The 19,800-nt window shown below is 47.4% G+C and overlaps 2 protein-coding genes across 6 annotated transcripts in view; one reads left to right on the forward strand and one right to left on the reverse strand.

The window, feature by feature from the left end:
* Positions 1-2,670, forward strand: part of ift140 (intraflagellar transport 140 homolog (Chlamydomonas)) — a 46,997-nt gene extending 44,327 nt beyond the window's left edge. For all 4 annotated transcript variants that reach the window (XM_069180812.1, XM_069180813.1, XM_069180815.1 and 1 more), the window contains 2 exons: positions 501-642; positions 1,090-2,670. In XM_069180812.1, the coding sequence (XP_069036913.1) occupies positions 501-642; positions 1,090-1,302 (355 nt within the window). In that variant the 3' untranslated portion in view covers positions 1,303-2,670. The remainder of the gene's footprint in view (positions 1-500; positions 643-1,089) is intronic.
* Positions 607-19,467, reverse strand: telo2 (TEL2, telomere maintenance 2, homolog (S. cerevisiae)). Of its 2 annotated transcripts, XR_011182642.1 has the most exons (22): positions 19,371-19,467; positions 17,942-18,317; positions 16,981-17,258; positions 15,985-16,053; positions 15,011-15,158; positions 14,656-14,758; positions 13,909-13,977; positions 13,071-13,212; positions 12,616-12,752; positions 12,306-12,400; positions 11,391-11,522; positions 10,671-10,759; positions 10,078-10,169; positions 9,453-9,569; positions 8,961-9,032; positions 8,122-8,295; positions 7,666-7,757; positions 6,768-6,867; positions 6,195-6,259; positions 5,440-5,555; positions 3,486-3,709; positions 607-693 (listed from the first exon to the last, which is right to left on the reverse strand). XR_011182642.1 is itself a non-coding variant. In XM_069180816.1 (21 exons), exons 2-21 carry the CDS (start codon positions 18,283-18,285, stop codon positions 3,591-3,593), a joined length of 2,553 nt encoding a protein of 850 aa, XP_069036917.1. In that variant the 5' UTR covers positions 18,286-18,317; positions 19,371-19,467; the 3' UTR covers positions 3,216-3,590. The 2 variants fall into 2 exon arrangements, 1 of the variants encoding a protein (XP_069036917.1); XM_069180816.1 differs by lacking the exon at positions 607-693 and having other exon boundaries at positions 3,216-3,709.
* Between the last annotated feature and the right edge of the window lie 333 nt (positions 19,468-19,800).

Below are 19,800 nucleotides of genomic sequence, written 5' to 3' on the forward strand. Positions count from 1 at the left end.
AATCAGGTAGCTAACACTTCAGAAGTGTTGGAAATGACACGTGATGAATTTAGAACAAGCTTTTAACCCTCAATTGTCTATTAATAAAATGTACATTGAGAGCAATGAGTTATGTTTACTAAGCATTCGTATTTATAACCTATTACATATTTTAAAAAATATATAAAAAGGATGTGCAACCCCTGATGTAAAGCGCTAAGCAATAAAAAGAAAAAGATTGACATTTCCTTCATATTGTAGTGTCACATAATAATGCTGCACATAACAAAACTGATTGGGTGCTGAGTACAGACAACACTAATATATTCTGCTCAGGTTACTGTAGGTGGGATTTTCATATTGCTCTCTGCACTACTGTAGATGTGTGAGGCTCCATTACAGAACTGTCTCTGTCTCAACGGAGCTGGATTACTGCAGACAATGAGTGGAGAACTGTCCTCTCGTCAATGTGGGGGCCGCAGTACTTGGCTCAGGCTCAGGCTCAGTGTGTCTGCCCACAGGTTGTACGAGGAGGACCCCGGGGAGGCTGTGCGGCTGTGTGAGGCTCTGCTGGAGGAGCCAGAACTGGATCCCGCTGTCCGCATCGGAGATGCATACGGGTTCCTGGTGGAGCACCACTGCCAGCAAGGCAGCTTCCAGGTGGTGAGTGGCTGGGTATCAGACTGGGGAGGGTAAACTGCAGAATCCTATCTCCTGTGACGTCAAGGATCGAAAACAAGGTATTATATTTCTGCCAGACATTCAGCTTTAATCCTTCCTTAATTTCTGAGTAATGTCAGTCTATGCATTAATCTTGGTTCATAATAATGGTTCATTACTACCATTGTTACACGAAAGCTGTACCTGGATGTGACTAAAGAAGAAAGACATGCAGTATTAGTATACGGGTTTTTTTACCACTTGTCCAGCCATCGCTGCTTGGTAGGCTTCTGTACAAGTGTACAAGTCTGAAGAGTGAGGCCAGGCTGCTAAGTCAAAAGTATGACAGTGTTTCTTTAGTATTTTTTAATTCAGATTTCTTCCACCTCTTAAAGACTATTAAGACTATTAAAATGCTAGCTGACAACAGTCCTGCCCTCTCCTCTCCAGGCCTACCGCAAGCTGGAGGAGTTGCAGAAGCGGCTGCCCTCCGTCAACGTCAGCTACTACGTCAGTCAGCGCAGCCTGGAGGGCCTGCACCGTGCTGTGGGGCTCCCCCTGGTCCGGGGGGGTGTCCTGAACCAGGGGGCGCACGGAGACAGTGGGGGAGAGGAGGAGGAGGTGGAGGAGGAGGAAACCCTTGAGTCCCAGCAGGGTGACTGAGGAGAGCCCGGCAGGGCAGAGGAGTGTTACTGGGACCCGAGGTAACGCCGCTGCATGGATTATCACAAGCAGTGCTGTATAGAGTTAGACTTCAGATGGGCTTCTTACACATAGGGCAGCTCTGGGATCTGAGGCCAAGCTATTCACCACAGTATAGACTGCTGCAGAGCTGTGCACACCCAGTGCGAAGGACTGTATTGCACAACAGGGACTGCTTAAATAAAGAGGAATGAACTGGACTCAGCTGTGAAACTATAGGTGCATAAGCCATACTATTCATTAGAAAATACAAATTTCATCAGTTTAAAGTTGTTTTCTAATTGCTCCAATCTGCCCACTTTGACTGCAGTTATATTAGTTGCATGTCTGTGTTCTTCACACAGGATTGACAAGATCATTTAGTAGAAGAGATTTACACTGTGTAGGTAGTGGGAAGAGCCATATCTCTTGAAGTCCCACAACAGATTGTGAGTGCTACTTTGGGTTTCCCATCTGCAATTTGGATCAATCCACAGTTGTGAAGTTTCAAGTTCATATTGTCCAGTAAAAATAAGACAGTTTAATGTAAATGTTTAGGAGTCAGTCCACATGTTGAGATTTAGCTGTAAACTGTAAAAGTTAAATAGGAAGCTTAGCTCAAGTAGTTAAAGGGCTTTTGGTTAACATACCTATACCCAGAAACCCAAAGTAAATGTCTCACAAGGTTAGACTTTCTGTACTGTATGTGCCAATGTGGTTGAACAGCTGCCTTAAGCTAAAAGAGAACCATGAATCTCTTGTCAGTCTTCATGGAAGCTCTATTTACCTCTGAATCTACTCCAGTTAGTGCTAAAACAAGGGGATTACTAATTAATGCCTAATGCCATGGCTACTAAGTTATGTGGCTCTGATTAAAACTGACTCTTAGGTCTAACTTGTTCTGTTCCCGAGCCAACCAGCCAATTGCAAATTCCAAAAGTGCTACCATTAGGTGAAAGTGAGATGTGTATTGGCAACAACATGCTTGAATTTGCAAAGTCCAAGAGCTGTTCCTTAGGTGTCCAATCCAGCCAAGAATGTAAAACAACATCTCAGGGAAAACATGCCTGTTCCAACTTTGACACCACATTACTGCTGGTGCAGATGAACCTCTGTATATATATTTTATGATTACACACATATGAAGCTTCATACAGTTGTGAAGACTTACTAAATAATTTAATATGGTGGCATCTGGACTTCCGTGGGATTTTTATATATTCTATATCTCACTGCTTCATAAGACAATTGGACGTGTAGCAGAATAATTTAGTTTTGTATACTTTTGTAAAATATGAAATATGAATGTTAAAAAAAATGTCAGTAATAAATTTTTAATTTTGCCTTTGAGGATCTGTGACCATCTGTATGTTTTCTGTTTCCTATGCATTTTCAAGACCTCTCTCACACCACTTACGCTCACAGCCAATAGTGATCTGAAAGGAAACTAGAAAACAGCACCACATCCAGACATTTTTGTGTAAGGTATAAGAGCCTAGGCATTTTTTGAAAGTGCTTGTATTTAATTTATTTCTGTTTGTACAAAGCCAGCTGTTCATGGAGCCTGTTTAGTTGCTGCTGTTTTCTCCTGCCACATAGCTGGCATGACTATAATCCTGGCAATAATAATACTGATTTCTTTACTGTTGCCATCTTGAACATTTTTCAGAACTATTCATTTCAGTTCAGTTTTATTTGTATAGCGCTTTTTACATTTCATCTTATGCTTTCATAAAATAGAACAATATGACATTACAAACGGCACAGTCCTTGCAACAGGTTTCATGCGATTTCCCAGTTAGGTAGGAAATCATATCAATGCTACATGAAGCGGTGATTGATTAAAAAAAATCATTCAATCTTTCCGATTAAAACCACTGGGAAAATCCTACACATTCATTTGGAAAACAAAAAGTTTATTTTCGGATAAGGAGGTTGCAAGGAGGAGGGGCAGTTTACATCATTTCCACTGATAACACCTGCACCCACCGAAGTAAAGAGCAGATCCTCAAGCACAGGAAAGAACATAAAGGTTTTAAAAAAAGAAGTCCCCTTCCTTGTGTAATTCCAAAGGTATTTTTGGCCCATCCTCCAAGTTGCCAAGTCTATAAATATTTCACCCAGTGTGTTGAGTGCATGTTAATGTCCCGGCGATGGCATCCCACCTCCTTCCCCTGGCTGGACACACTGTACCGGATGCAACAGCCTGCGTGCTGCCTGGCAGGTCCTCAAGGCTCCTGTCCTGCCCCGCCAGCAGACTCCCCGGACACTCAGGGCCGCAGGGCCAGGGGCTCGGGCTCCAGCTCTTTCTTAAGGCTCCTCTCCAGCAGCAGCAGGCTCTGCATCGCCAGGCTGCGGCACTCGTCATCGGGGTCCCCCTCGGCCACATCTGCTCAGGATGGCAGGGGGAGAGGGGAGTGAGAGGCAGGGGGAACTAGATCGAAGGGGTAAAGCACTGACACGAGGAGCGACAGGGAGGCAAGAGTGTGAAACGGGCAGGTGAACTGGGCCTTGTACACAGGGGGAGAAGGGGCCTGACAGAAGGGGGAAAAGGCTCATTTAGGGGGCTGTCAGAATAGCAAGAGGTTAATAAAAGTGCCTTTGGAGGAGGATCGGTGTGGAAAGACTTCAAAGATAAGTACAGGAATATTAAGTGCATTATGAGACAAATCCCAAAGGCGCACATACTGTATCAGTACTATATAGTAATCCTACAAAGGAGATTATCACTGGACCAACATTATCGAGGGAAAATTCCCACTTATCTCCAGCTTCGGTTCTGAAACGTATTCAGAGAATTGCCAACTTTATTTTACTTTGGGTACTTATAAGATCACAGTCGGTGTAACCACAACTGCAGAGAACTACAACCAGCTCCTCTCCTGTGAGCCGGAAACTGCAACTAGAGTGAGTCTGCCTGCTAATGAGTTCAATGGAAAAGGGGTCCGGGGGGCTGTGCTTCAATATGAGAGGGGAAAACAACACTGTGCTGCCACAAGGAGCAGCACACAATCACAGGGCAGAGGATATCCTGAAATCTCCTCGGCTCCCGTTCGCCATTTCCCAGCAGTGTCTTGTCTCTCCAGCTGCAACATCCCTTTTCCCAAACTGCGCTTCCAGGCACACTGAATCATCACAGCGACGCACTTCCCACTGGGAAGAAAGACACCTGATGGGTGCCTTGCAACTACACACGTCCAGGGCGAGATTCAGAATTCTGCTAGGTCTGTTTGATTTTTATTTCAAGTATAAATGTGCACCTGACTCCAGACTTAAAGATTCAACAGCAAGGCCGGTTATTTTTCATTCCCAACCAAATAAGTACAAAAAGTTGATCTGCTTAACATTTTGGAAGAAGTGCAAAACGTTCAGGCTCGTTATTATCAAGAGCAAAGAGGCCACGACTCTCAAAATGTACATTTATCTAACCATTTCTTCAAATAAAACCAGGCTGAGCTTGAAGTAGTAATTGCTCAGCCCTGTCTTGCTATAATGAACATATATATATATACTGTATTTACTGAAGATTTTTTAAAACCTCAACAATTAATACACTGCTTCTAAATTCCTAGGGGCTGGGATGAAAGAACAGCCTGGGTTCTCTGCAGCTCCTCTGGGAGCTGTTTTAACATCTTCACTCAGTGCCCAGGAAGACATTGCAATCCTGGGCAATCCAGTGCCCTGCAGACCCTACAATCCCTTGGCTACGATACAGAGTCTGTACTGTCTCCTACCCCTTCCTGTAGTACTACACGAGACGCTGCGACCCAGAAAGACTGCAGACAGGATGATCACAAATTAAAACAAAGGTGCATTTCCTCATTCCATATGGATCAATACCGGATCTTTAGAAATTCATCCACTGAAGCATAACGTAAGTACAGGAGACACTGAAACCTGCGCTGCCTCACACACACTGACCTGTTTGTCCCTCTGCACTGCTGCATTTCTCTGCACAGGTGCACTGTTTCCTGTACATGCTTGCCTATTGATGACAATTTTGTTTCTTTTCTGTATACACAATACACTGCTTACTGGGGAGACCGTCAGCTGCTTTGGACAATGCATACATAACGATCAGGCAAACGCTTGGCCAGGGATGCACATGTGCACACAGACCTGTCAGCCAGGCCCGCGTCTCCAGGAGGTGCTCGCTCAGCTCCGCCAGCAGGTGCTGACTGGGCATGCTCAGAAACACAGCGCAGACGGCAAAGAGGACCCCTCGCCGGACCACCCTGAGAGGAGAGGGAGAGGGCCAGAGGGGCAGAATGAGACGCATGGAGAGATACAGCACGTCTTGGAAACACGAAGCGCCCGGGGCCAACCACAGCTCGCAGCCTGTGCTCCCAAACGTGCCCTCGGAAGACACGCCGTCACTCCTCAAGACCGATTTTAAATGAAACCCGCTGAAACAAGGCCAGCGGTCATAACAGACGCCAAACAGCGGTATCAAGAGAATCCGACCTTAGAAATAGCAAGCACTGCTCTTCAATCCTGCATCTCAAACGATAAGCGCGCTAATGGGAATAAAAAGTAAATATTTCACAATGCATGCAGAGACCTGGACACTTAGAGCTCCCCAGAGGGGGAAGACAGAGCCTCTAAATCACGAATTCCCAAATCAAGAGCACTGCAGCAAGAACATTAATAATAATAATAATAATAATAATAATAATAATAATAATAATAATTGCTTACACTTATATAGCACTTTTCTGGACACTCCACTCAAAGCACTTTACAGGTAATGGGAATCCCCTCCACCACCACCAGTGTGCAGCATCCATTAGCAGGCACTAACGAAGAGCTCTGCTGTGCCCTGTCCATTCCCCTTGCAGGCCTAGCCCAGCACAGGGCGACATCGCAGTACTTACTGGTCCACATGGTACCGCACGGCCCACACGAAGTCCAGCAGTGCCCGGCCCATCTGCGTGGCCACCTGGAGGTGAGGAAACAGGCAGTGAAATTCTGAAGGACGCTCTGGAACGGTATAAAATCCCTCAGGAGGTATCCTCAAACATCCTTCGTCACACGGTTAAAGAGACCACCCAGTGTTCTTTTAAAAGAAAGGCCTGAAAATCCTTTAGAAGTGTTAAAAATACAATTTGTCTATCTTTTCCTTTTACTAGATTTTTTAAAATAGTTTCAACTTTCTTATGAAGGTTCTCTGGTTTGTCTAGCTTGGTTTTTACTGTGAACCCACACAGGCAATTTTATAAGACCTCAGAAAGCTGAACGTAGGAAGAAAAGCCTCTCAGTCACGCATATTCCTTGTTACTGGAGTCCCCTCAGAACCAATAAGGAAAGCAGTAATTAGGGAGGCTGGGAATTAACCAGCAAAGAGCAGCAGACACATCTGAGCTGACCCACGCAGGGAAGAAAAGTTATCTTAGGCATGAGTCTACAGGAAACGTCTGCACGTGGGGTTTCGGCAGTTTTGGGGGTACCGGAGCGTTGGCCGCCAGGTGCATGAGCAGCCCCAGAGTGTGAACCAGGCGTCCCAGGAGCAGGTGGTCACTTCCCAGGAGGTCAAAGGTCACTTGCGGCCTGAACAGAGAGAAGAGGATTGTTACAACACTGAAACCTAATCCTCATCTGTTCTTGGTTTAAGTGGGTTTCTTTTCCAGGCTGGGCTTTCCCACTGTGGACTCTTGTAATTTCCTAATTATGAAATCAATTATATAATTCTAACGAATTTAGTTGATATTGAACACACTGAAGCAGTATTTCAGTGACAATGGGACAAATATCACCTGATCACCTCTGTCAGGCCCTGCGTGGTGCACAAATATCAAGGAACAAAGAGTTGGGCTTTCAGGGATCTGTATAATTTGGAGTGGGACTTCAGCTCAGAGGCACCTCCTAGCTGAGTGCACAATTGCGTGGCACCAGATTAGAGAGAGATCTTTATCTGGTTACTTCTGCTGCTGTTTCAGAACAAAAAGGAGAAAATAAACAACGAAGGTGGGTTCCTCGTGTCTCCACTGGTTTCTCAGGACTGTCTGCTGCATATAATTTTTGTTCTTTTACACAAAGTGACACATTGCAAGCTCTCTGTGGACACATGCAGAAAGCACGACAGCGGGACTCATCCCGCACTGTGCGCCACTCATTTGAACACTGGGTACGATTTGGCCACCGTAGAATAATGTTAATACGACTTTGTGCTTTCTAAGAAGCAAAGTAGGAATCTTTTGTCATTCTCGCCATTAACAAGCAATGAAATTAGACAATATTCCAGCTGCGTCTGGTTGTGATCCAGCCTCCAAAGTGGGGACCGACTTTCAGGCCCCTGTCAAATCCTCCCGGAAAAAGCCTGTAGCCCAGGAGCTCCCCCTCTCCTACCTGTCGTAGTTGCGCAGCAGAGGGAAGAAGAAGTGTCCAGCGACCGGGGCGAAGCGGCTCGGGGGGGCACTGCCAGCCGGCCGGCGGGCACCCTGCCAGTCCAGAGGAAAGCACAGACACTGAGAACAGCAAAGCCCAGCCAGAAAATGCCCAGCTGAAGTGGGTTTTCCTGTACCCAGGTGGTCTCAAATCATTTCAGAGGAGACCCAGCATGTCTCCCAGTGTCCTCCAGTGCCCCTGCTCCCTTTCGGTAGCAGAACACACTGCTGCACAGGTGCGTAACATCCTTGCTTAGCTTGCAACACAATGCACTAATTAAGTGTTACAATTCTTGCAACTCCAGTGCAGATTTTCAGACTCGGCTTTTTACACGCGTCTGCCATGATCTTCACCCTTCAAGAATGCATGGAGCACATGGGTCAGCCCTTCAGGGCTGTGGCATGAAACCGAGGCTACCTTGCTGAAGCGCCGTGTCTTGCTCTCAATCCGCTGGTCCACCACCTGCCGCCAGGGGAGGGCGGGGCCGTGGGGGTCAGAGGTCACCGCCGTGGCAACAGGCTGTATCCGCAGAGACGGTGGCTGCTGCGCTGTGATTGGTTGAGAGAGCTCCTGGGCTGAGCGGACCAGAACCTGACAGAGGCCGGGGACAGGGAAGCCATCGTCAGGACAGTCTCGACATCCGCGGGTGCGTAATTACGGCAAAATAAAGTTTCAGTAGGAAAGAATAAAGTGTCCTGAAAGGATTATGGGGTGTTTAGTGAACATTTGGGCTGACCTCCTGGCCTGACGTCAGGAGTGATTGCTAATTACTGACAGCTGAGTCTGATTGAACTTAACAGTCATCCCCCCTGAACTTTTGTGACAAACTCCATAATGGAGCGCAGCCAGGATTAGTAAGTCATGATGAAAACACTGTACAACACTGGAAGGCCTCACTGGAGGGCCTCATGGTTGAAAGCAGAGCCAATGGGCTGTACAAATGTTGGGAGCCTGATGTCCACCTGCATTAGGTGCTCAGTAGAGACGGTTCTTCTGTTCGTCAGCGCTAATTAGCAACTAAAATACAACTAAACAGAAAAAGGGCCTGTCCATCCAGGTTAATCAGTGAAAGACATAGTGAATTTGAAGCAGAGGACATGAACACCAATTTTAGAGAACGTGAAAGAGCCCTGGCTTCGGGCTGTGGACCTTTGCGGGATTTACTGGAGACCTATCAGTGCTCTCCAGGCCTGAGCTGGGAGAACGAGGGTCTCCCCTGTCCTGCAGGGCGCTGCGCCGGCGCCCCAGCTTCTCACCTCCAGGATGTCCATCCGGTGGCACAGGCTGTAGTTCAGCGCAAAGAACTCAGTGGTCAGGAACTCTGCCACCTGACAGCGAGAGAACAGAAGTGAAAGACGACGCCTGGAGCTTCTGGGAGTCGGGAACAAAGATCCATCAACTTCTAACTAACTACTAAAGTGCCTGAATGGGCCTTGCTTGTAACTCTCTCATGTCACTCAGTCACGCGACTAAATCCGTGCGAGATGTGAATGAGGACACTCCCTGACGGTTTCTGTCTTTCTCTCTGAAAGCGTGCCTTTACAAAGGTTTGATGGCAGGCAAGGCCAGTCCTGGTTTGGGTAAGCTAACAGACCCTTCGGACTATTTTCAGACAAGCTCCAAAGAAGTGAAGGCAAACGACTGCAGTTTCCAGACTCTGTGTGTTTCAGGTCTCCGAAGACTGCTGACACAGAGGTGTCACAGGTGCAGGGCTGTCTCTGCTGGAACAGGCCAGGGCATAATCTTACCGGGATGGGGTCGGTGACGGCGAGGGCCACCATGGCACCCTGTCGCAGCCCCAGGAATCCTGCGGTGTTGTAGCTGTCCTCCAGGTGCAGGAGAACTTTGGTCAGCTGGACACTCACCTGCACAGAAGACACAGAAGGCCAACATGCCACCCGGAGTAGAAAATCATGCTCCCATGCTGGAACTGTTTGCTTCTCAGACACAGCAGTAAAGACAGACCTCCAGCTTTTGTTTAGAAGGTCGCAGTTGAGGTGTTCTGACAGCAATAACCTCTCCTTACTATCCCCTCAATATCCCCTTTCAACTACACATCCTGAGGAGTAAGCTCACAGCGGACATGATAATATACAGCCAACAACACAAGATGAGTGCCTGCACTGCAAACATGCATTCTTTTCCTCTTTCACGGAGCAGAGAACACCAAGGAGGTTTTGAGTGCTGTCCGACTGTGGACACCATCTTCTTCATCCATTACAAGCCTGGAGCACGCCGTGGTTTCACCTCGAGTTCCTCAGTGACGTGTTCGTGTCCACAGAGCACGTTCGCAGACAGCAGGGAAGGGGAGCCCGTGTGTGTGTGTGTGGGGGGGGGGGCCCACACTCACAGAGAGCGGGGGCTGGCTCTTACCTCCCTGGCCGCCGCAGCGTTCCTCCGGATCAGGCCCTCGGCGGCCTGGAGACTCGCCTCCACCTTCCCAGGATCCCCGGAGGTGGTGAGGGCTGGGGGAGAGCAGGGCAGTCAGGAGCATCGCGCTTAAACCTGAATCTTACACTTGGATCACTACGCACTGAGATTAAGGTGGCGGTTTTCAACCAACTATTCCACAAAGCAATGTAATTTGGTAGCCGGAAGGCATATCTGTAGAGCTTCACCTGTGGTCGTGTTCATAACCATGTTCTGGACGGCTGGCAGCTCTAGGAGGTGAACACCACTGCCCTCTCTCACCTCCAGCACATCAGTCACATTCGTTTCTGGGCCTGGAGGACTACAGGCTGCTGTGGGGTTCACTCCCAAGCCTGAGCTCGTATTCTCCTCTTACTCAACTCAAAATAAACATAGATTTTATCTGTCTAAAGGAATCGCTTTGTACAGACCAAGAAAGACTGGAAACTAAAGCTAAACCCTGCCGGGCCCTTGAACCTCCAGCACGTAGATGTGAATGTGAAGGCAGGGGCTCTACAGTGCCCCCTTGTGGCAGAGCAGTGCGGTCCCTGTCTTACCTTCCAGGCAGTCTCGCAGGTAGCGAGGTGGGGGGGCTTCACTCAGCTTCTGGTCCTTGGACATGTCGTAGGGGGTCAGCTCGTCATCACTGCAGCGTGCAAAGACACAGCGCCGTCAGAGGCCGACTGAGCTCTTAATAACCTCACAGCTCCATGAGCGCTGGGAGAAGAGTGCCAGACTGTAGGACTGCCAGACGCTGCACGGCAGGAGCTCTGGAACAGCACTGTACTGTCTGGTCCATTGGGATCTTCAATATTTACTTGTTTTAAACCAGGACAGGGGCAACTGCAGCCACCCCAGTCTGCTCCATCGCACTACTGTAATGCAACCAGCTCCTCAACAGCCATACTGATTCTGCTAAACCTGGCTGCAGCAAAACCAAGTAATGGAGTCGACTGGAAAGGAGCACAAGTTATCCAGTCCTATTTTAAACTATAGAAATAATAAACGTTGTTACAAAATTGATCTTTTTTTCTACTGTGATAGTTCTGAAAAACATTGTGGAGTCAGGGAGGGACAGCAGGGTGCGCTGTTCTTGCTGATCACATTTTGAAGAGTAAAAATCACGCAGAAGTGAAAAGCAGCGCCCCCCAGGGTTTCCATCAAGATAACATAGATAAGATCACTTTATTGGCCAGATACAATTTCCTGTATTAGGAATTTGTCTTTTCGCATACCCCAGCTTGCTCTTCATGAGACACACGCATGTTATTTCTCACCTGTCCAGTTCAGAGTCATCACCCTTATCTGTGGTTTGCTCTGTTCCCATTGAAATCTGATGTGAATCTGGTTGAGTTGTCGATTTCTGGCCTCTATCAGGTGACTCCGAACTATTCAGTGGCAATTCAGTTCTGAAAGAGGGACACAAATTTGTTCATGTCAAAGAGCAGGAATGCAGTTGTCCAGTAAAGAAGATGATAAAACCATTCTGTTCTGTTCTCTTCTCTTCTGTATCTGCTCAGGAACTGGTTTGAACAACACAATTGCAATGCATCTTTGTTACTGCATCAGTGTCTCGCTGTTATCGTTGCAATGCAAGTGTTTATCTTTTTTATAAGCATCAGATACACCTGAAACAATCTCCTACATATCTTTCAAAGCAAAAATAAATTTTCTGCTCAGTTTCAGGACAGTACCGATGTGCATGCTGACCTCAGCAACTCAAACAGGAATTACAACTGTTTATTGTCTTAAACTGCCTGTATATGTTTTGCATTTAGCAATATTATCCTAATTTGCACAATATAACGCTTGCATTTTGGGACCGTCCCGTTAATTAATCAATACCGCAAACATCTACCCTAATTTAAGGGAGGTGCAATGCCTGTTTCATGCCTTGATTCTTTCACCTTGGGGGACAGGTATGAAAACTGCATGTATGTACTGTACGATGTCAGCAGTCTAACCATGTCATGGCTGCCCTCTCGAGTCTTGGCTGGACTCGTACTAAATACTACAAAAAAAGAAAGCAAAGGGCTGCCAATGACAAGCTCATTTTTCTTATTTATCAACAGAATAATTATTGATACAGTGATAAAACGAATAATCATATCTATCCTATACATTTTTCAAATGTGTAATATAATACAAGTATATACTATATATAGGAGGCATATTTGCAGGGTTGATCTTACCTGTCAGCTGCAGGGGTGTCCTCAGAGAGGGACTCACTGGCAGGAAGAGGAGACATCAGTGACACCAGCTCCTGGGTCTCAGCATCGTGATCATACTGCAGGAGAGCAAAAGTGATACCGGCTAGCAGCAGGGCAAAGGGCACACTTAGACGAGACTGGGTAACCCGGACTCTTCAATCACACGTTTGGCCACTCCAAACTATTTAGCGTGACACCTATTTGCTTACACATGCTCGACACTTCCCTCAGCAAATACAGAAAAATAGCAAGTGATTTCAGAATGGCTTCTGAATAACGACGGAGGCTTCACCTGGAATTTGAGCTGGGTGCCCTCTGGGTCGAGCCTGGCGCTCAGACACTCTCCCACCACCATGCCCAGACGCCTGACCCGGCTTACGCTGCTGTCCAGATGGCACTGCATCCCGCTCATCATGCGCTGCAGGATCTCTGTAAGCACGGTCACGCAGCCAAGATCAGGCACCAGTATCCCAAACTACGGCCCCTCTGACCGCTCCAGGAAGCAGCGTTTTCAAGAAAGTGTTCAACAAAATTGATGATCCTTTTTTTACTCTTGCCTTTGGCGAACAGTGTCAAATGGGTCGAATAAAGTCATCCACAGCACATGGACATAAATGATCTTGCCTTTTTTTTTTACAGTTTTAAGGATGCATGTTTAAAATAAAAAACACACAGAACAGGGCGGATCAACCCGAGACCTCGGCACCTGTCTTCTCCTTCCGCTGTTCCACAGGCGGCTCCTCTCACCTGCGCGCAGATCTCGCAGCTCGGCCTCGGTCAGCTGCGCCGCGCACAGCAGCAGGGCTCGGCTCAGGTACAGCTGCTGCTCCAGCGGGGAGTGCCGGACCGCGCTGCCGCTGCACCAGGCCTCCAGCAGGGCCCGCAGCGCCTGGGGACACAGGCAGGCCCCGTCTGGCATTGACAAACAAGCACCGCGTGCGTGCAGACGCTGCTATCGGAGGAAGGAGTCGTCAGCTTATAATTAATAATAAATACTTACACTTCTGGACACTCCACTCAAAGCGCTTTACAGGTAATGGGGACTCCCCTCCACCACCACCAGTGTGCAGCCCCACCTGGATGATGCGACAGCAGCCATACTGCACCAGAACGCTCACCACACATCAGCTATCAGTGTGGAGGAGAGCAGAGTGATGAAGCCAGTTCAGAGATGGGGATTATTAGGAGGCCATGATTGGTAAGGGCCAATGGGAAATTTGGCCAGGACGTTAGGGTAACACCCCTACTCTTTTCGAGGAACACCCTGGAATTTTTAATACCACAGAGAGTCAGGACCTTGGTTTTATGTCTCATCCGTCACTATACTGGGGCATTAGGACCCACACACACTGCAGGATGAGCGCCCCCTTCTGACTCCACTAACATCTCTTCCAGCAGCAACCTTAGTTTTTCCCAGGAGGTCTCCCATCCAGGTACTGACCAGGCTCACACCTGCTGAGATCCAGTGATCAGCTGTGAGTTAGGGGTGATATGGCTGCTGGCTAGATGCAAGCGAGGCTTTAAAGATCTGCCTCCCAGTTCTCACTGGGTCTTCGTCTCCTGCCCACGTCTCCGCTTGACTGACCTGTATGAGAAGAGGGCGGCGCTCCCTGTCCTGAGCTAGGTATCCCGCGATGCTCCGCAGCACAGGAGTCTGGGAGAGAAAAGGCGACAACAGGAGTTACTTCTGTCGTCTCGCACGTGAGCTTGATCCATTCGCACATTAACACAGCTCACACCGATGTGAAGAGAGGTTCAGGATGATTTTCTGTCTTTATGGAGAGTTACAAATTAACCAAGGAACTTGTTACAGAAAACATCAACCCTACAAACAATAACACCTTATTTACTGTCCTTGACACACACACACACTTTTAATCTCACTCTACAAATAATGTCTGTGAGACCAAGACAGACTTCTTATAAACCTAAACCCACGTTGGCCCTTAAAAATTCCATTCCATCACACAGTTAGTGACTTCTTAAGATCAAGAGAACAATTTACAAACTAAGGAGTCTTTGAGGCCTTTTCACTTACTCACAGCCTTTTCTTGGGTGATCAGACAAGCAACAGCCCCCTGTCAGACAGACAACAAGTTCTGGACATTTTACACTTTCTTACTTTGTGAAAATTATCCAGATGCTAGTGTTTTCATGCTTTTCCGTTCTTTCCATACAATTTCCACCAAAGCCTGAAATGCATCATAACGGAAGTCTAATTTGGTTCCACGCAGAACCAAACTGTTCAGCAATCTTAGAAATCAAGAGCTCTCTAGTTCAGAGTGGGACCAGACGAAATGGTCTAGAGACCAGTGTGATATAACTGACTGACCTTGTACTTGTACTGCAGCAGCAGGAGCTTGTGAGTAATGACAAACTGGGCTTTTTTATTCTTCACAACCACGTTGCCCAGGATCCTGGATAGAGCAGCTGGCCTAGGGAGAGACAGGGAAAGGCAGAGCACACTGAGATCTGGAGAAAGGAGTCTGCACTGAGAGACCAGCAGTACAACGTCTACAGGCTAACAGAGACATTCAGCATGGAGTCAAGTTTAACTTGTGGGATCTCTCAGAAAGAGGAACAATTCATCTTTTTCTCTTAAGATCTCACAGAGTGAAGGCTTGTTATTGCCCCTTCACTTCACTGCTCAAAGCCTGCTGCCCTCAAGTCACTGGGGCAGTGCTCACCCGTCCACAGCCTGCACCAGTCCTGTGACCACGCCCTCCACCCAGCGCTCTGGAACACTCTCCACCAATCGCCAGCACACCCTCTGCCACACCATGTCTGATTGGGTGAGAGCGGAGAGGCGGGGCACCAGCTCTGCGAACATGAGCTCTGGGGAGAAACAGAGCAACGTGTGTGAAGGTGCAACGATGACATCACCTGGCTGCAGTGAGAGACGCAGGCATGCAGGATTGTGACGGAAGGTTAAGGGTAGATAAGTGTATAAGTACTGTTTCATCCACATTCCTTTAAAGAAGACACTGTGGATCTAGTCGATAAACAGCGATGAGATAAAAATGACCACGGCGCACACACCACTGGGAGAATGCCGGCTGGTGATTTTAAACTAGAAAAACACTAAAGCATTCCGTGCAAAGGTGTTCCCCGCATGTTCAGGTGTAAATGTACACATTTCCAAAAATACTTTGCATAGGCTGGCAAACTTTTCAAATCACTCTGCACCTTACAATAAATCACACCTCAATTGTGCAAGTAGCCATGAAATGAAATGAAATGAAAATAGGCGCCGAGTCTCATTTGCCATTTATCTGTAGAAATCTCAGGTTTTTACTTGAAAGAGAAGGTGCTTTCACCCCTGCGAAAGGCACCCTGACACCGTCACCTCTTCCAATTTGTAAAGCGATCAGTTCACAGAAGGCGCAGTATTTAACTCCCACGAGGATGCAGGGAATTTCCTGCTCGGAGGTGTCCATCCACTTCTCCTTGGGACTTGCTCGGGGTGGACTTGCTCCAGGTCCTCTGGGGAAACTGGTGCGCTGTGTTTTGCTCATAGATCCATGAAGCTCTGCCTGCCTTGCTGGGTTGTAATTTACTGCGTCTGCATGTCTGGACACAGTGTGACGAAGATGGAATCCAGGAGGCGTGATGCAGATCTAGTGATCGAAGGACAGATACCCGAGGACTGGGTGCCACTTACCACTGTGTCCTTGCATACAGGCCTTCCCCAGCAGCTGGGCTACAAAAGTCAGAGAGCAGTCCTGTCCTCCTGCGTGCATGGGCACAAGGGTGACACATCACACACAGGCAGAGAGGAAGACAGCCTTTTACAGAGGTATTACTGAGAAAATTCAGACCAGCTGTATCACTGTTTGGTTTGGGAATTGCGACACCTTAGACTGCAAGTTCCCTGCAACGAATTGTGAAAACATTATTCCTTCCCTTCATGTCACCTATCACAAACACTGCCTACACAGGGCCTCCAGTATAGTAGATGACCCCTCCCACCCCTCCCATAAGCTCTTTGCCCTCCCACCATCTGGGAAAAGATATCAGTGTTAGTGTATATCGTATGATGTATTATTTTGTACTATTCTGTAATAGTTAAATTACACTATGTGTATATCCAGTGTCCACTGCCTCTGTTCTGGTGTACACTGTCTTAGTTTTAATCTTATTTATTAATATTAGTATTATTAGTAATTTGCACTATGTGTATCCTGTCTACAATGTCTATGTCGGCGTGTCTGTATTTGCACTGTGGACCAGGAGGAAACGATATTTCGTTCCACTGTATACTGGTATATGGCTGGGATGACAAAAATCAACTTGAACCTGAACTTGAAAACACAGCGAATGGAGCAAGTACTGAATCAGAGAGGCAAAGACACAAGCATCTTACAAAGAAGTCCACACCTTACAGAGTGGGAAAGAGACAAAAAGTCGGGCGTATTACACAACAGCACAGCTCAGGCACGACAAACTCAAGACAGACACGGACAAACACTTCTAAATACAGAAAAGTAACAAGCACGCATTAACAGACTAGGCCTAAGTTTCCAGGAAGAGAAACCTGTTCCAAACTGGCACACAAGCACACAGGGGCTTATATCTGACTCGGAGACCCCCCGCTAAGATCCCCTCAGCTTACTCAAAGACACAAAGAGACTTTTGGCAGCCACGTCCTCCAGCTTACCTCTCAGAGCCACACAGATCTGCTCCAGGACGGTGCCCACCTCTCTGGCCAGGAGTGGGTAGTAACTGGCTGGCAGAAAATCAGCGCAGTTCTGGTGCTGTAGGCGGTTGGCGGCGATATCGGGCAGGGAGACCAGGCGCCCCAAGAGGGCCTCCCGGAGCTGGGGGGACTCCGGAGGGGGTACCCCGTGACACCGTGACCACAGAAGTGCGTTCAGACGCCCAGCGCAGAGGAACTGCTTCAAGACATCCAGCACCCTGTCCAGACCTGCACTTGGGCTGACAGGTAAACAGCTGTGAGTGGAGATGCCCAGCCTAGACCCCAAGCAGGACAGAGGTCATATCCCAGGATCATGTCTACAAACCAGGATGCCTGAAACACACTTTAAATCAGACGTGGCTAAAAAGATAGGATGAAGGTTTATCCCATGCCGAACGGTAAAGAAAAGAAACACGATGTTTCAGCTGTGGAGCCTTTGCATGCTGGCCCAGCAACCTACTCGAATGCCTTCAAAGATGTCGGGCAGATCGCATTGATGTCCAACACTTCCAAGGTGCATCCAAAATTGAATTAGAACGGAACGGCCTCTTATGAGAAAAACCAGCCTGGCCAGAAGATTGGGCCGTCATGGTGTCATCTGATTTCTGGACCAGGAGCTTAAAAGAAGTATTCCAGTGAAATAACGGGGGGAATGTAGCTTTTGGAAATGGTGTTAAACCACAGCTCTTTTTGCCAGTAGTAATCAAGCACAATCTTCAAGCACCGGTGAAAAATCAGCCCTGATTTAAGGCCAATTCAGGCTGTCAATGTATTCAACTTAAACACCCCCCTACATTTAGTCAGTCATTCTTCCTCATCTGCTGTGCAGTCAGTAACTGGCACAAATCAGCCCCTCTCTAACAATCCCAGAGGCTCCACCCTGAACCTGCCTGCTGTGGAATGAACCCTCCCCCCTTCGTACCTGCTGGAGCTCAGGCTGTCCAGCAGCACCAGGAGAGCCTGGTCCGGGGGTCCTCTCAGGAACAGGCCGTCCCAGAGCTCGGCGCGCTGGGCGGGCGGCAGGAGCTCTAGCCAGCTAGCGCCGGCGTGACCAATGAGGCACTGCAGGACCCGGGTGTAGTGCGCCCGGGCAAACTCGCCCCGCTGTCCCGGCGGGGGCTGGTCTCCGTCACCGCCTTCCCCCAGGAAGCCCCCCAGCGTGCGCAGACTCTGGGTCACCTCGTTCAGGTCCCCAGAGGAGGAGAGGGCTGCCACACACCGCCGCACTCCCAGCCGGACCTCCAAGTCAGGGCCATGGGGCTCCATCCACGACAGCACCCTGCAGGCACTGGGGTACGCTGCAGGCAAAACTGGGGTCTCACCTCTGTAGGATGTCCGCCATCACCTTTACATATTTACAGCATGCACAGAACCATCCTGGCCAAGCGTGACAGAGTAAGAACTTGATTGCTTTCCTTGGTACAATAACCACTGCCTAAAATAACACTCTCTCACACGCGCAACTAGTGAACAGTGGTGCTGTGACTAAGCTATACATCAGGCTTGTCAAAGGAAACCGGCTTTTGTTGCCGGGCGATTGTTTTCAGCTTGGTCACACTACCGGAATCCGCTGTTAAAAGGGATTTTATTAATGACCCTGACATAATTCCTGCGCTACCGTACTATTCCGAGGCGGAACAGTGAGCAGGACACCCACAGTACCGGGATTAAAACAGGGTTGTAACATGCCTGGTCTCCGTAAACCAGGGGAGACACGTATTTATACTCATTGGTTCATGGTAACGGAATGTTGTTAATAACAGCACCTTTAAATCGGACGCAGACTAGCCGAGAAGCACGCGGGTCACTTCTTGTTTGTACAATGCCAGTCAAAACTGCGATTTATACTTCAAGTTGACCATAATTTCAGAAAGAAGTACTACGCCTGCGTTTAACACCGCGGCTTGCAAATACGCTCGGAACGACCTTAAAATTAAACTTGAATTTTACAAAATAAATTTGTACTTGTGTTTTTTAAAATAATAAAATTAAATGCATTTAGCAAACTGGCGGTTTTAGACGTACACTGCACAACGTTTCTTCATTTTAAGTTGCACAATTAAATTGGAAGCGTTTAACATATTTAGGTTCACACACCATCGTCTAAAACAGATTGCAGTTCTTATTTTGACGAATGTTAGTGAAACGCTACTTAAATCGACACAAAAGCTTTTTAAAATCATCTTGGTGCACTACAGTATCTTTATCACAGGTGGTAACTATTCATCTGGATGCCTGTACTTTTCATTGCACCTATCTATGTTGCAATTATACAAAAAGGAACATTAAGGGAAATATTTAAGAGAAAGCAAAGCATTGATTTAGGTTTTAAAAAAACAAAACGTGCTTACCTCGTTATTCTGCTTTTTAAAATACCGTGAAATTACTTCATGACCACAATTGAGTCTGCTTCTCAAATGTCCTCGGTGGGAAACATCTCCGTAAACGTACGAGAAACGTTCCTAGTAGGATTATACAGTATACATTTACACTGTAGTTACATACTGTATATGTACACCTTTCATACTCAGTGCAATAACTGTTGGTGTCCGGTTTAAAACCTTTTCCATAGTTTGTTTTTGCATAAAGTTAAAGCGTATTATTCTGTCATCTTCTCTGTAGTAAGATTTGTATAGTGTATTTCTGAAACCTGTCAATTACTGACATTGTGGATAATTTCTTGCTAAAATGTTCTCTTTGGTAACGTTGCATAAAAAAGACCATGAAGTGAAAGTGAAGTTAAAACACGACGAATATAGTCTTGAAATGGGTACGGCAGGA

The sequence above is a fragment of the Lepisosteus oculatus genome, chromosome 19 (assembly GCF_040954835.1).
Source record: "Lepisosteus oculatus isolate fLepOcu1 chromosome 19, fLepOcu1.hap2, whole genome shotgun sequence".
NCBI lineage: Eukaryota > Metazoa > Chordata > Actinopteri > Semionotiformes > Lepisosteidae > Lepisosteus > Lepisosteus oculatus.

Coding starts and splice junctions, on each gene's coding strand:
- telo2 (XM_069180816.1), bottom strand. CDS start 18,285: ATGGAGCCCCATGGCCCTGACTTGGAGGTCCGGCTGGGAGTGCGGCGG. Junction 12,753..13,070: donor GCTGCGAGATCTGCGCGCAG/GTGAGAGGAGCC, acceptor CCGTGCTTACAG/AGATCCTGCAGCGCATGATG. Junction 10,170..10,670: donor CCTGCGAGACTGCCTGGAAG/GTAAGACAGGGA, acceptor GCTCTCCCCCAG/CCCTCACCACCTCCGGGGAT.